This window comes from Aphanomyces invadans, assembly GCF_000520115.1.
Source record: "Aphanomyces invadans strain NJM9701 unplaced genomic scaffold supercont1.4, whole genome shotgun sequence".
Classification (NCBI taxonomy): Eukaryota; Oomycota; class Saprolegniomycetes; order Saprolegniales; family Verrucalvaceae; genus Aphanomyces; species Aphanomyces invadans.
The window spans coordinates 2,515,088-2,527,035 of record NW_008580149.1 but is presented as its reverse complement, the minus strand read 5'-3'; the positions used below and the strand labels follow the sequence as shown (position 1 = coordinate 2,527,035).

The 11,948-nt window shown below is 56.6% G+C and overlaps 5 protein-coding genes across 5 annotated transcripts; 3 read left to right on the top strand and 2 right to left on the bottom strand.

The window, feature by feature from the left end:
* Positions 1 to 235: 235 nt before the first annotated feature.
* On the top strand, positions 236 to 966 carry H310_03150 (translation elongation factor IF5A). The gene has a single exon (XM_008866931.1). It carries the CDS (start codon positions 271 to 273, stop codon positions 754 to 756), a length of 486 nt encoding a protein of 161 aa, XP_008865153.1. The 5' UTR covers positions 236 to 270; the 3' UTR covers positions 757 to 966.
* H310_03149 (hypothetical protein) lies at positions 847 to 3,825 on the bottom strand (the record flags this gene model as incomplete). The annotated part of the gene is made up of 8 exons (XM_008866930.1): positions 847 to 924; positions 973 to 1,030; positions 1,078 to 1,434; positions 1,487 to 2,006; positions 2,056 to 2,760; positions 2,825 to 3,145; positions 3,207 to 3,281; positions 3,333 to 3,825. The coding sequence occupies 8 exons, from the start codon at positions 3,823 to 3,825 to the stop codon at positions 847 to 849; spliced, it is 2,607 nt and encodes an 868-aa protein (XP_008865152.1).
* Positions 3,826 to 4,003: 178 nt separating this feature from the next.
* On the bottom strand, positions 4,004 to 4,938 carry H310_03148 (hypothetical protein). Its single transcript, XM_008866929.1, has 5 exons — positions 4,843 to 4,938; positions 4,748 to 4,793; positions 4,557 to 4,702; positions 4,356 to 4,509; positions 4,004 to 4,302 (listed from the first exon to the last, which is right to left on the bottom strand). Exons 1-5 carry the CDS (start codon positions 4,900 to 4,902, stop codon positions 4,118 to 4,120), a joined length of 591 nt encoding a protein of 196 aa, XP_008865151.1. The 5' UTR covers positions 4,903 to 4,938; the 3' UTR covers positions 4,004 to 4,117.
* A 663-nt stretch (positions 4,939 to 5,601) lies between these two features.
* H310_03147 (hypothetical protein) lies at positions 5,602 to 7,463 on the top strand. The gene has a single exon (XM_008866928.1). The coding sequence runs from the start codon at positions 5,631 to 5,633 to the stop codon at positions 6,003 to 6,005; it is 375 nt and encodes a 124-aa protein (XP_008865150.1). The 5' UTR covers positions 5,602 to 5,630; the 3' UTR covers positions 6,006 to 7,463.
* Positions 7,464 to 7,757: 294 nt separating this feature from the next.
* Positions 7,758 to 11,166, top strand: H310_03146 (hypothetical protein). The gene has a single exon (XM_008866927.1). It carries the CDS (start codon positions 7,767 to 7,769, stop codon positions 11,100 to 11,102), a length of 3,336 nt encoding a protein of 1,111 aa, XP_008865149.1. The 5' UTR covers positions 7,758 to 7,766; the 3' UTR covers positions 11,103 to 11,166.
* Positions 11,167 to 11,948: the final 782 nt, after the last annotated feature.

The window sequence follows — 11,948 nt, the reverse complement described above, 5'->3', positions numbered from 1 at the left end:
TCCCTCGTCGCACCACCTGCGACTTGGGACACGCCGCGGGGCGTCGATCCGGATAATGTCAGCGTTGTGATTGGCTAGATCGTCGTTGATTGCTTCCTCCGGATACGTTTTCAGCTATCGGATTGGCTAAAATAATGGAGATTGACATGACATAATTGGCTGAAAAGAATACTGCAAAATGACTGGTCCCCCGTTCATTGGATGGGATTGGGTGGCAAGTGCCCGGAAATCCTCCCTCGACACATTCTCGTATTTCTCGGTTCGAATAGCATGGCTGACGAAGACTACTCCTTTGAATCGTCCGATGCCGGTGCGTCGGAGACGTACCCCATGGAAGCCGGTCAGGTGAAGAAGGGCGGGTTCATCATGATCAAGGGACACCCGTGCAAGGTCGTGAGCATTGCCACCTCGAAGACCGGCAAGCACGGCCACGCTAAGTGCAACTTTACCGCGTTGGACATCTTCACGAACAAGAAGTACGAAGATATTGTGCCTTCGTCCCACAACTGCTCCGTGCCGTTCGTCACCCGTGCCGAATACACTTTGTTGGACATCACGGACGAAGACTTTGTCTCGTTGATGGACGAAAACGGTGACACGCGCGAAGACATCAAGTTGCCGTTGATCCCTGAAGGGTTCGGCGACGAAATCCGCGCTGACTTCGACGCTGGCAAGCAGTTGGCCGTCTCCGTGTTGAAGGCCTGCGGCATTGAACAAATTGTCGCCAAGAAGGAAGACCTCTCGGCCGACAAGTAGATATTTTGGGCTTAACAGACTAGAGGCAATTTATTATCTCTACATGACAAAGCTGCGAACTGAGAAACGTAGGTATGTGTCGTCTTGAGTTTACGAGCGCGTTGGCACGACCACCGCAACGGCCGTGATCGCGGCGTCCCAGACAAGAATCGCCAGGTGATACATCATCTACACGCAGTGTAGATGCTGGTGAATATTGGATTGCTGGTACAATACCTTGGGGGCAAATACACTCCACACGAACAAGTGGAATCGCATTGCATACATGATCGCGCTGGGGCGGACGGGTGATGACGACATTCGGACTCCAGTGGATGATACCTGTACACGAGGCAACTCAACAGCTCAAGGCACCACAAAGTCGGGAGCATGTCGACGGCTGAGCCGGCAGAAAAGGACGCGAGTAGCACCACCGTCGGCCCCGTCATCACAATGAAATACGTGAGGAATCCAACTATGCCTTGAGAGTACGTTGTCAACCCCGTGTACGCCATTGAGATGTCGATCGTGGTCATGAGATGGGAGTTGCCTAGGGCGTAGAACGCACATTTGGACATCCACAGTGTTGACATAGCCGCTACGATGGACACGTCGTCGTCATGACGGCGCCGCCTCTGCCACGCAAAGGAGCATGCTTGTTGTACGCATAGGATCGCCAAAACTGCCGAATTTGACTCGCTAGAAGAACAATTCGTTCGTTACAGGAACTTTGAAACTGCCGCCAACCCACCGTTGAAGGAGCAGACCGAGCAGCCACGCGGACAGTTCCATGGGGATGAAGCGCCGATGCGACGAGGACGTCGATGCTGCGTTCTTCGTACTCACACCCCAAGACGACACGAGTAGGAGGGCGGCGGCCATGTACGTGGCATGGGCAAATGCCGCGACGGTCGGGCAGAGGGCAAACGCGAGCGCTGCAGCAAGCCCGCCAACGAAAACCACTTGAAGCAAGGCGTGCCAGAACATTGCAACACCGAGATGTTGCAGCTTCCAGATCCCATACAGCCCGATGCACACGACGGCGCCGATTTTCTCGTACCCTGGTGGCAACTCGAAATCGTCGAGAAGCGACCGCGTCGTGAGCACCGACAACGAATCATCCTGCTCATATTCAAACCCGACCGACGTGTTCTTCAACGTGGCAAGCAATGGAAGGTCGTTGAGCCGGGCAAAGTTGATCACTTGGTTGCGGCTTCGAAGGAGTCGCGTTGTGACGGCAAGCAGGGCAACCAGGGGCACGTCGCGATAGTCTATTTCCCATCCTGTCATGCTTGCATCGTTCGTTTGAAAATGGCATACCTTTGGCAGCAACGTGCCTAAGCGCAAGAAACATCCACAGCGTCGTCAAGATGAAGTTCCACGTCGTGTGCTCATTCTCTATGGCGGAACTCGAGCCATAGCTGGCCACTTGCATGACGGTCCCTGCAGCCAGGACGACAAGACTCCACGACTTTCTCGTCCACACACTCTCGACTCCAGACGCCGAAAATGACAGGGCCATTCCGAACGCCATGCATGCAATACCCACGACGATCGCGCCTGCATTGTACTCGCTTCCATCGCTCTCCAGTACTGCCGCTTGGGCACGCTCCAGTGCTTCCGTCAACCCTGCCTCGCTGGAATATGACGTCCCTGGCATCTTCCACAGCTTGGCTCGGTCGGCGGGCGACCACGATTTCGTGAGTTGGTCCAAGTTTCGCCGAAGCGCTTCGACAGGTTCCTTCATGCCGGCGGCGTTCACGACGTCGTGCAAAGTTTTGCCCGTGTTGGTCGTGGGAATACGCAGGCCAAATAACGCGGCGAGGGTCGGCACCAGATCCACCTGCAACACGCGGCGAAACAACGAAGACCTCCGTTCACCTCGCGACGGGCCGTCAGCTTCGGCGCCCTGCTGCTGATGCTGCGCAGTTGGGGCGGTCTCGCGCATTGGAGGCAATACAAACAGAAGTAAGGCCGACGATTCCTCCGCGGATGCGCCCCCGTGATTGCCAGTATTGGTCATGCCTATTTCACCATTTACGTCACGCCAACACGCATCCGAGTCGACCCCACAGGTTGACAGCTGTACCGTGGTCGCTGCACAAGACGAGAAGCGTGGGCAAGCTCTTTTGAGATGATGTGGTATCCTGCTGCCGAATCGCGTCCTGTTTTTGAATGGCGTGGTGAATCATTTGCAGCACCGCGTCCATTTCACCGAGCTTGTGGCGCATGGACGACGAGTGCGGCCCATGGAGGTGCCCCACGTGGTCCACGCCGAGGTAGTGCAGCACCAGGACGTCCCAGTCGCGGCTCTTTGGCGATGCCATCCTTGGGTCAAGTTCTTCGTTAAGGTGGCGCGTCACGTTCGAGTCGACAAAGACAGTGTCGCGCGTGAAGAAACCCGACGTAGCTACCCCGCATTCCGTCAGCGCAGACATGCAGCAAACGCGTCCAAATATCGATGGACATACCGTCGTGTCGGTGAAAAATATGAGGAAATAGCGCAAGCCACGTTTCGTCGCCGTACAGCACCATGCGGTACCCCGCTACGACTGCGATGAGCAACTACAAGCTTCCTACAATTTTGCAATCCATACCGTGGAAGAACATCTGCATGATGTTGTCATCGTCGACCGCTTTCGAGTTGAAGTTGCGCAGCACGTCGATAAACGCGGGCTGTTTGCCAGTCGTTAAGGCCTTTAGTCGCGGCATCGTTACCGTCGGCACGCCGGCTTGCGCCACGTACGCGACGGTGCCGTCCTGTCGCGCTAACTGCGCCGTGAACGGCATAAACATCGACAAATCTTCTCCGTAGTGATGACTGCGATGGATGGCAGCATTTCCGAGCACCATGTCTGCTCGCAATGCGTCGATCACGACCAACACGAGTCGGTCAAACGCTTTCGGAAGAGGTTGCGACGACGGCGTTTCATGCTCTTGGATGTCGCTGGAAACGGCATCGGGTGCGAGATTCACCTGGAGGACGTCCATGTCCAGTCCAAAGAACCCGCTCATAATGCACACGGAACCGACGAGCGCACTCAAGCCCACGGCCACAAGCCGTCGCCGCTTGTCGCCATGGTACACCATTTTTCAAGGTTTTGGCTCAGCCTAGCGAATTTCACCCATTTTTCAAACTTCTGACTCAAATTTGATGAAATCCATCTGTCAAAATTGGTGAAAATTGCAACGACAATATCGGAAATAATTCACAAAAATTACTGCGATTCGTTGTCCTTTTTGACGCGTTCCGTCCAACGAAAGTACAGCAATTGAAAAAATTCGATGAAACCTGAAAATATGGCGAAATCCTCTGCAATCTGGATAAAACTTGAAAAATTGGAGAAAGTAGTCCAAATTTGAAAAAAAAACGGGTCGAATGTTAATCCGAGTCGTCCGAGTCGTCGTCCGAGACCAACTCGGTCTCCAAAGGACTAACGTACTTCTTGAGCGCGTTGGTCGTTTCCAGTTGGTATCGGTCGACGAGATGCGGCAAGGCTATGTCGCAGAAGTACTCCTCCTTGAGCAGGATGTCGGCCACTTCGTCGACGTGGAGCATTTCCCATCCTACGATCAGGCAATCAGCACGAACGCGTTGGATGGAACGGGAGAGACACCACCTAACGTGTTGCGCTTGCGAATCTTGCGGTAATCGGCCAAGAGCTCTTCCAGCATTGGATACACTTCTGTCGGTTTTCCGACGAGCCGCAGGTAGAACGCGCCGAGGATGGTCACATACTTGTAGTCTCCGTTCTTGATGAACTCGACGACAATCTACACGCACGAATGGTGAGTTGACACCCGATTCCAACGCTACATACCTCCAAGTCGGGCTGGATCTGGAGCATCTTCAAAATGAGGCAGAGGAACGGTGTGGGTTGTTGGTTTCCGCCAAAGTGTCCCCCAATGTGTGTGAGTTCAATGGCCTTGTCCACAAGCGTTTCCGCCGTGAGCCCAAAGCATTGCTCTACAACAGCACGTAAGACGACGATGGGTTCTGTCGTGCGAGTACCTTTCCAGTACATGCAGTCGTAGATACGATTCCGCAGGATCTTCTCCTACTCAAATGCATCAGTTTCGTCCGCCATTTTCATTCCACGTGCGTACGACAAGGTGCTGTGGGTTCACTCCATGAATACTGATGGCCGTCACGTCCGTCGAGTTCATCGCGTTGCTGTCGCCGACGAAACTCAACGGACGGCGATATTTAATTGTGCATAACTTTTAAAGTTTTAACCGGACATTCTTTATCCGTAGTTGAGACAATGGTCGAGCCCTGATGGCACGTGCTGCAGCGATCATGCACGAGGGATGGCTTGGGCTGGTTGGACGTATCGATGCTTCATTTGCCATCAGGCTCCAAGTGAGCATGAAGGACATGGGCGCATCGTACCTCGTCGTGACGCAATGTGGGAGATCAAACGTGGCATCCTTTACTCCAGGTCCATCGAAACCTCTTGGGGACCCGAGGTGAACAATGGATGATCGTCGGCGTGTATGCCATGGATGACGTAATGTTGTGCACGACGGCGCACGCTCAAGTGTGTCTGTCATGTGCTCCTACAGACGCCCTGCCGACATCATGAGAGCCATTAGTGACTACGTTTCGCCATCTTGCTGCTTCGTAGGCACGATGGCCAGCAAACGCTGGCGACTGCGCTCCCTTCCGGCAACGGTTTTGACATCCACCCTATGGTAAGGATGCTTTAGCCGTGGGAGATCCGTCTTGGTCCCGCTGTATTCAAACGAATCAATGGTTGCTGGGTCATCCTGCGTTCCCACTGGAAGCTACGACCACACGAATGGACACGTACGCCCGTGTCCGAGTTGCTGGCCACAGGAGCTACCAAATACCCAATCGATCAGAGCAAACGAACACCATTACGACGTAGCGAATGGGCCATACAATCACGTTCATTCACATACTAGTGCTCGATTTTCGTTGTCGGCGCGCTCAGTTAGATGAGGTTGGCATACCCGTCTTCCATGGAACACTTGGGGGCGGGGGACGCTACCTTTTTGGCCACGACGAAGGCAACCATTCCGACCACAAACGACACGAGCGCCGCGGACGCCATCGGGAGCGTCGACTGGACTTGCTCGCTCGCACGCAACAAGACTTCAGCCAATATCGTCGAGTGGCTCACCCCTTGGCTATTGAGGAACATCTTGTACACACTCGACTTCTGGCACAGGACAAACCCGCACAGGATGGACGCAGCACGGCCGAGAGTTTTCCCGACGGCGGTGGAGTACTGCGCTTGGAGTGAGTAGCATTGGAGAACGGCCTGCATGCAGTCGCACTTGAGCGAGAAGATGCGGTACAAGCACGCGATTGAGTACGGTTGATTCACTTGAACGGCGGTGGGGGATCCATCGAGAGAGTCCTCGAACCCTTCGCACATGCCCGAGAACGTCGCCTGGAATGCCAAGTGGTTGAGGTACTGCCGGGCATTCGAGTACTCGAACGGACCAGGTTGGTACACGCCGTGGGCGTTCTCTTCCGTCGGGTGAGGAAACACGAGCCACTCCATGTTCTTGACGCCCTCGACATCGTTGGGTGTGATGGACACCCCCGACACGCCCAACGCCCCGTCCAGCGTGAACGTTTGGCTGTCCGGGTCGAAGTGTGGGAGACCTGAGATCGTAAACAGATCCAAGTGCTTCGAGGGCACCTTCTTGAACGAGATTGTGAGCGGCGTCGCGGCATCTCCGTTCGCCGCCGAGTCGATCACGACGTCGTCGCACTTGCCCGTGTCGTGGTTCACGTAGCGGATCAATAGATCTTGGAGGTACGCAAAGTCGTCAGCGCGGTTCTCGTTCAAGTGAAATGGCCCGCCATGACGGGCGGCGTCATGCGCTAGTGTCTTTTCCGCGACGCACACATGGTCGGCCGCGACCGCCGTCGCCTTGGGATTTGGCTTGAGGGTCACGTGGCAGTTAACGCGCTTGGTACAGGAACCGTCAGGGACGGTGCTGGCCAAGGCTGGATGCAAGATCGAGTGCCCGATCGTTTGCTTGAGCTCGGTTAGGTAATTCATCAGCACGTTGTGGCAGCGGACCTTGAGCCCACCGAGGCCGTTGGCGTCGTCAAGCGCGTTGAAATCGAGCGATGCATCGCCTCGTTCGACGTTGGCGCAGTACCTCAAGTACATGTCAGCACGGACAAACGTTCCGCCGACGACGTCGTTCGGGTTGTTGTTTCCGTTGCCTCGGTCGTCAAAGTAGATGGGCACTTCGACCATGACTTTGGACCACTGGATAAAGTATTCGTCGGGGAGGACGCATGAGTACCCGACGTGGGTGCGGTTCCCGATCACGTCGAAGTCGTGCGTACCAGCAATGTACCCTTTGGTCAGTCGCAGTTGGTTCTCCGTCACGTCCAGGAGCTTGGCGTACGTCGACTTGTAGTACGTGACAAGTTGGAGGATTTCGTGGGCGAGACACGATGTCACGCACGCCGAGTACCCGCCGAGGTAGGTGAAGGCTCCCCAAGGGTCTTTCTCGAACGCGTCGTACGAGTCGTTTCTTGAACACTGCGACGCACACCCGCGAAAGTGCGCAAACACAGCTTTGTGATGGTTTGGGTCGAATGCCTTGAACGGCGGTTTGAACTGGACCACGCCCCCGCGGTGGTGGTGTTCCTCTGTCGCAGCCGTCGTGGCCGCCACTGCTGCCGACGCGACAACCCAATGCGAGAGTGGTCGCATGGCAAGGCGCTGTGCAAATGCAAGAGTGGGTACGTGGCTGTGGGCCGTCGCCACGACCGTCGAAGATCGCGACCAAGATTTGAAAAATCTCGCACCAATCGCACTCAGTCGCCCCCACTTGATGCACATCAAATTGTAACCCCCTAAAAATTCCCACGAAACTACCCGATTTTCAAGAAATTTTCGGCCAATATTGAGAGGTCGGACCAATCAAGAGTGCGGGATTCCCCACACGGATATGAAATTTTGACCACCAATGGCGTGGCAGCGCCTCAGCGGCGTGCCTGTCAAAGATCTCACTTCCAAACTAGCCTGCGTTCGATGAAGATCAGCTATCTTCTCACGACCTTGGCGCCGATCGTCTTGCAAGGGTTGAACCTTGTGGAAGCGGCCCCTACAAGACCTGCTGCCACGACACCACCCCCTCCACCAACACCGTCACGAACACCTCAACCAACTACAACACGAACACCACCTACTCCAGCGCCGACGCCTGCTCCAACCCCAGCACCTACTCCAGCTCCAACACCAGCACCTACCCCTGCGCCAACTCCCGCCCCCACACCTTCACCTACTCCGGCTCCTACACCAGAACCTACTCCTGCACCAACACCTGCTCCAACTCCAGCACCTACTCCGGCTCCTACACCAGAACCCACTCCTGCACCAACCCCTGCTCCAACTCCCGCCCCCACACCCGCACCGACCCCTGCGCCGACTCCAGTACCAACGCCAGCACCAACACCGGTACCAACTCCTGCACCCACTCCTGCACCTACACCAGCACCAACTCCCGCTCCCACCCCTGCACCTACCCCTGCGCCGACTCCCGCTCCAACTCCCGCCCCCACTCCTGCGCCGACTCCGGTACCAACGCCAGCACCAACACCGGCACCTACCCCGGCACCTACCCCGGCACCAACTCCTGCTCCTACACCCGCTCCAACTCCCGCCCCCACTCCAGCACCTACTCCGGCTCCTACGCCAGTACCCACGCCCGCTCCTACTCCAGCCCCAACTCCATCCCCAACTCCGGCTCCTACACCAGTTCCCACTCCCGCTCCAACTCCAGCACCTACCCCTGCGCCGACTCCGGCACCTACTCCTGCACCTACTCCGGCTCCTACACCCGCTCCAACTCCGGTACCTACTCCGGCACCAACTCCCGCCCCCACTCCAGTCCCGACTCCTGCCCCAACTCCAGCGCCGACTCCGGAACCCACCACGACGACAAGCAGTCCCGAGCCAGGCTACGGCTCACCCACCACAACCACTGCCGAACCTGGCTACGGGACAGAAGCTCCCGGCTATGGTGACGACGGGTATGGAACCGATCACGGGTACGACGAAGACTACCTTCCGCCGTCACCACCATATCAGTCGCCGACAAGGACCACCCCCGCTCCAGCACACGCCGAGTTTATCAAGTTTTGGAACACGCAGCAATTCTGCGACGCCCAGCTGACCTTCACCGAGTGTCTCCTGGACGTGAACGTCATCCAGGACTTTGCCACGACTGCCCGAGCCGCGCACTGCATCCAGGCGTTTACGACAACGTTGTGCCAAGACTTGTCCGCCGAAGGGTGCAACAACGGCAAGGTCAGCGTCGCCGCCCAGTCGTGCACGGACGATGCCGCGCTGGCCGCCCTGTACACGATCGCCGACATCCAGCGTGTGACGATTGGCGACACCCTCACCCCCGTGAACTTGTTCCTGGCTGACAACCCCGACTCGTTCACACTTGTCAAGAGCGCGATCGCGTCGCAGGCGCTGGCGACGTACGGCAGCTGCGTGACGGGGTCTCTCGTGTACTTTGCAGACCAGAGTAACGCGCAGCAAGTGTTTGGCAATGCCGCTGGCACGTGCCTGAACTCGATCTTGAAGACGTGCACGAACGGCGACTACGACAACCCGGAAGAAAACAACTACCAGCAATCGTTTGCGCTCAGCGACCTCTTGTCCAAGTCGACGGTGTGGACAGACAAGGAGCTGCACGATGGCGTCCAGAGGGAGTTGCTGGCCGATGGGTCTCGTCCCGAGGCCCCAAAGTCCGAGGTCGAGCTGCTGGCGGACCTGCTCCACGACGCCCCTGGGTCGTGGGCGACCAAGTCGACCAAGATCTCGCTGTCCCCGAGCCAGAACGCCCCCAACACGGCGTCCTTGATCGTGTACCCAAACTACTACTCGGCAATCAACCACCACTTGAACCCCGTCGCGACCGTCGGGGGTCACTCGATCCACCTCCCCACCCACGAGTCGGCTGGGATCAAACCCGAATACCTCGTCAACTTTCCCGGCAGCCCCATCCACGACCTCGCGTTCCACTTCCCTGTCCAAGTCTGGGGCGACGATGGGTGGAAGCCCCAAGCGTACGGCCGCGGGGGACCCGGGGCTTTTCCAGAAGGCACGCCGTACGACCCGATCACGCCGGCGGGAGGCATCCGGGACACATGCGAGCACTTTTACACGGTCAGTTTGATCGCGTACTTTGCCGGCGTCGACACGGGCGATTTCTGCTTCTCCATTGACAAGTACTCGGTCGAGTTTGTCGAGTCGGGGGAAGTCCAGGATGTCCGTTTCGAGCAGCTCGCAGTGTCCCCGGACCACGAAGGATGCAACAATCCGTCCCGTTCGGCGGCTCTCGACTACTTGACGTGGGCCGCGGACGAAGCCAAGCGCGTGCTGGATGACGACAGCGCGTCCGACGAAGACAAGGCGAAGGCAGGCAGCGATCTCACGGGGATTCAAGCGTCGTGGCTCGCAGCCAACACCCCCGAGCGAGCGTGCACCCAGGGCTACAAAGTGAGCTGGGACGATCCGTCGTACTGCCCCCGCCACTTGGCGCGATTCCGCCAGCACACACGATGCTGCCGATCGTTTGCCAACGTCCAGGCGGCCAAGAAGGACAAGACATACCCACACGTCCCCCGCGGCGAGTACGTCCCCGACGTGCCTGCTACGTGTTCCACACTCGACGATATCGAGTACACGACAATTGTGTACTCGGAGAGCCACAAGGGGGAGTTCACACTGCAAGAGTCGGCGCTGCAGCCGGACTTCGAAGGCCTGGTGGACAAGACGATTCTCGCGTTTACGATCTTCAAGGGTGTCGAAGATCACTTGTCGGACGACCAGAAGGCCGCGTTCTGGGCCGCGCTCGACTTCTTCCACGTCGACCGCGACACCTACAAGACCCTCGCCCACCTACACATCCACCCGACCCTCCCCAATGCCGCTGAGATTCCCCACCGCGACAACGGCGGCCGCGACTCGCCGTACTTGGACCAGAACGACTGGTGCACGTCAGCTTTCGACACGGTCAACATCAACTGGGGCCGCATCCTTCCGCTCGAGCCGAGCCCCAACACGTGCTACAACCCGTCGTGCTTGCTGTCCCGGTACATCGACTGCGCCGAGCGACCTGCCGTGGACGATGCCGCCCAGTACAAGGCCCACTACCGATACACGCCTGCCTACAACGACGCAACGTCGTACTACCGCAGCCTGATCACGGTCGCCGACACTCCGTCCAACTGGGCCCTGTTGAGCTCGATGGGGTTCGTCGCCGGTGTCGTGGTTGTCGCGATTGCACAAATGGCCATGTCCCGCGGCAGATACAGCGCCGACTCGTCAAAGGCGTACACACAAGTCATGTAGCAACGTTTCGATCGAGCGAAGCGTCGATTCTAGATGTTGTCTAACGCGATCCACTTCTGTACCATGTCTACCTTTCCTTTGAGCCTTGGGATGGATGTCCCAGACGGCTCCACGAATGCCTGGGACGTCAGCGCACGGAGCGACGTTTGTCCGATCAACTCGGCCAAGAGTGCAGTTTCGAGTTGTTAGTGAATTATCCTCAGACCTTTTGACAGTGCACGCCAAACGAAACAACACCGTGATAGCCACATGACCAGCAACCAAAATCGAACCGACAAAGCGAAAACACGACGATTCGAATGTGACGGTGTCTACAAATTACTGATTTCCCTCCGACTTCGAAACGGTAACAATTATTCAATTTTCCCAGAATATATACTTGAAAAGGTATTACTTGTTGAAACCAATGGTTATCAATGGACATGCATGTTACTCGACATTTACACTCGAAGACGACAGATTAGAATCGACAACACCCGTCCGTTCTCAACAGTTCACAACAGTTGTCCGAGAAACAGATCGCCATGCTTCAAGCGCCCAGCCCATGGCCTCAACCAGAGGCACTTCATAATGTCTGTCCTGCTGCCCGGCCATCACGGAATTGATTTGAGCCAAAGCGTTCTTCACCTGGATATTCTTCACATTAGCCTTAAATGAGGCTATTATTCCAGCATCCTGGGACTGAAGGTAAGCTGTTGTATTTTTCGGTAGCATTGCCAGCTTCACATTTGTCAATTCCGTCTCATCAACGACTTGATGAGCAGGTGCATTGTCGACAAAGAGTAGGATCTTTCGGTCATTGGCCGCCATGCGAGCGTTCAAGTTCATCAGGTACGACGAAAAGAT

Coding starts and splice junctions, on each gene's coding strand:
- H310_03148 (XM_008866929.1), bottom strand. CDS start 4,902: ATGAACTCGACGGACGTGACGGCCATCAGTATTCATGGAGTGAACCCA. Junction 4,794..4,842: donor TGAACCCACAGCACCTTGTC/GTACGCACGTGG, acceptor GCATTTGAGTAG/GAGAAGATCCTGCGGAATCG. Junction 4,703..4,747: donor CGACTGCATGTACTGGAAAG/GTACTCGCACGA, acceptor GTGCTGTTGTAG/AGCAATGCTTTGGGCTCACG.
- H310_03146 (XM_008866927.1), top strand. CDS start 7,767: ATGAAGATCAGCTATCTTCTCACGACCTTGGCGCCGATCGTCTTGCAA.
- H310_03147 (XM_008866928.1), top strand. CDS start 5,631: ATGGGCCATACAATCACGTTCATTCACATACTAGTGCTCGATTTTCGT.
- H310_03150 (XM_008866931.1), top strand. CDS start 271: ATGGCTGACGAAGACTACTCCTTTGAATCGTCCGATGCCGGTGCGTCG.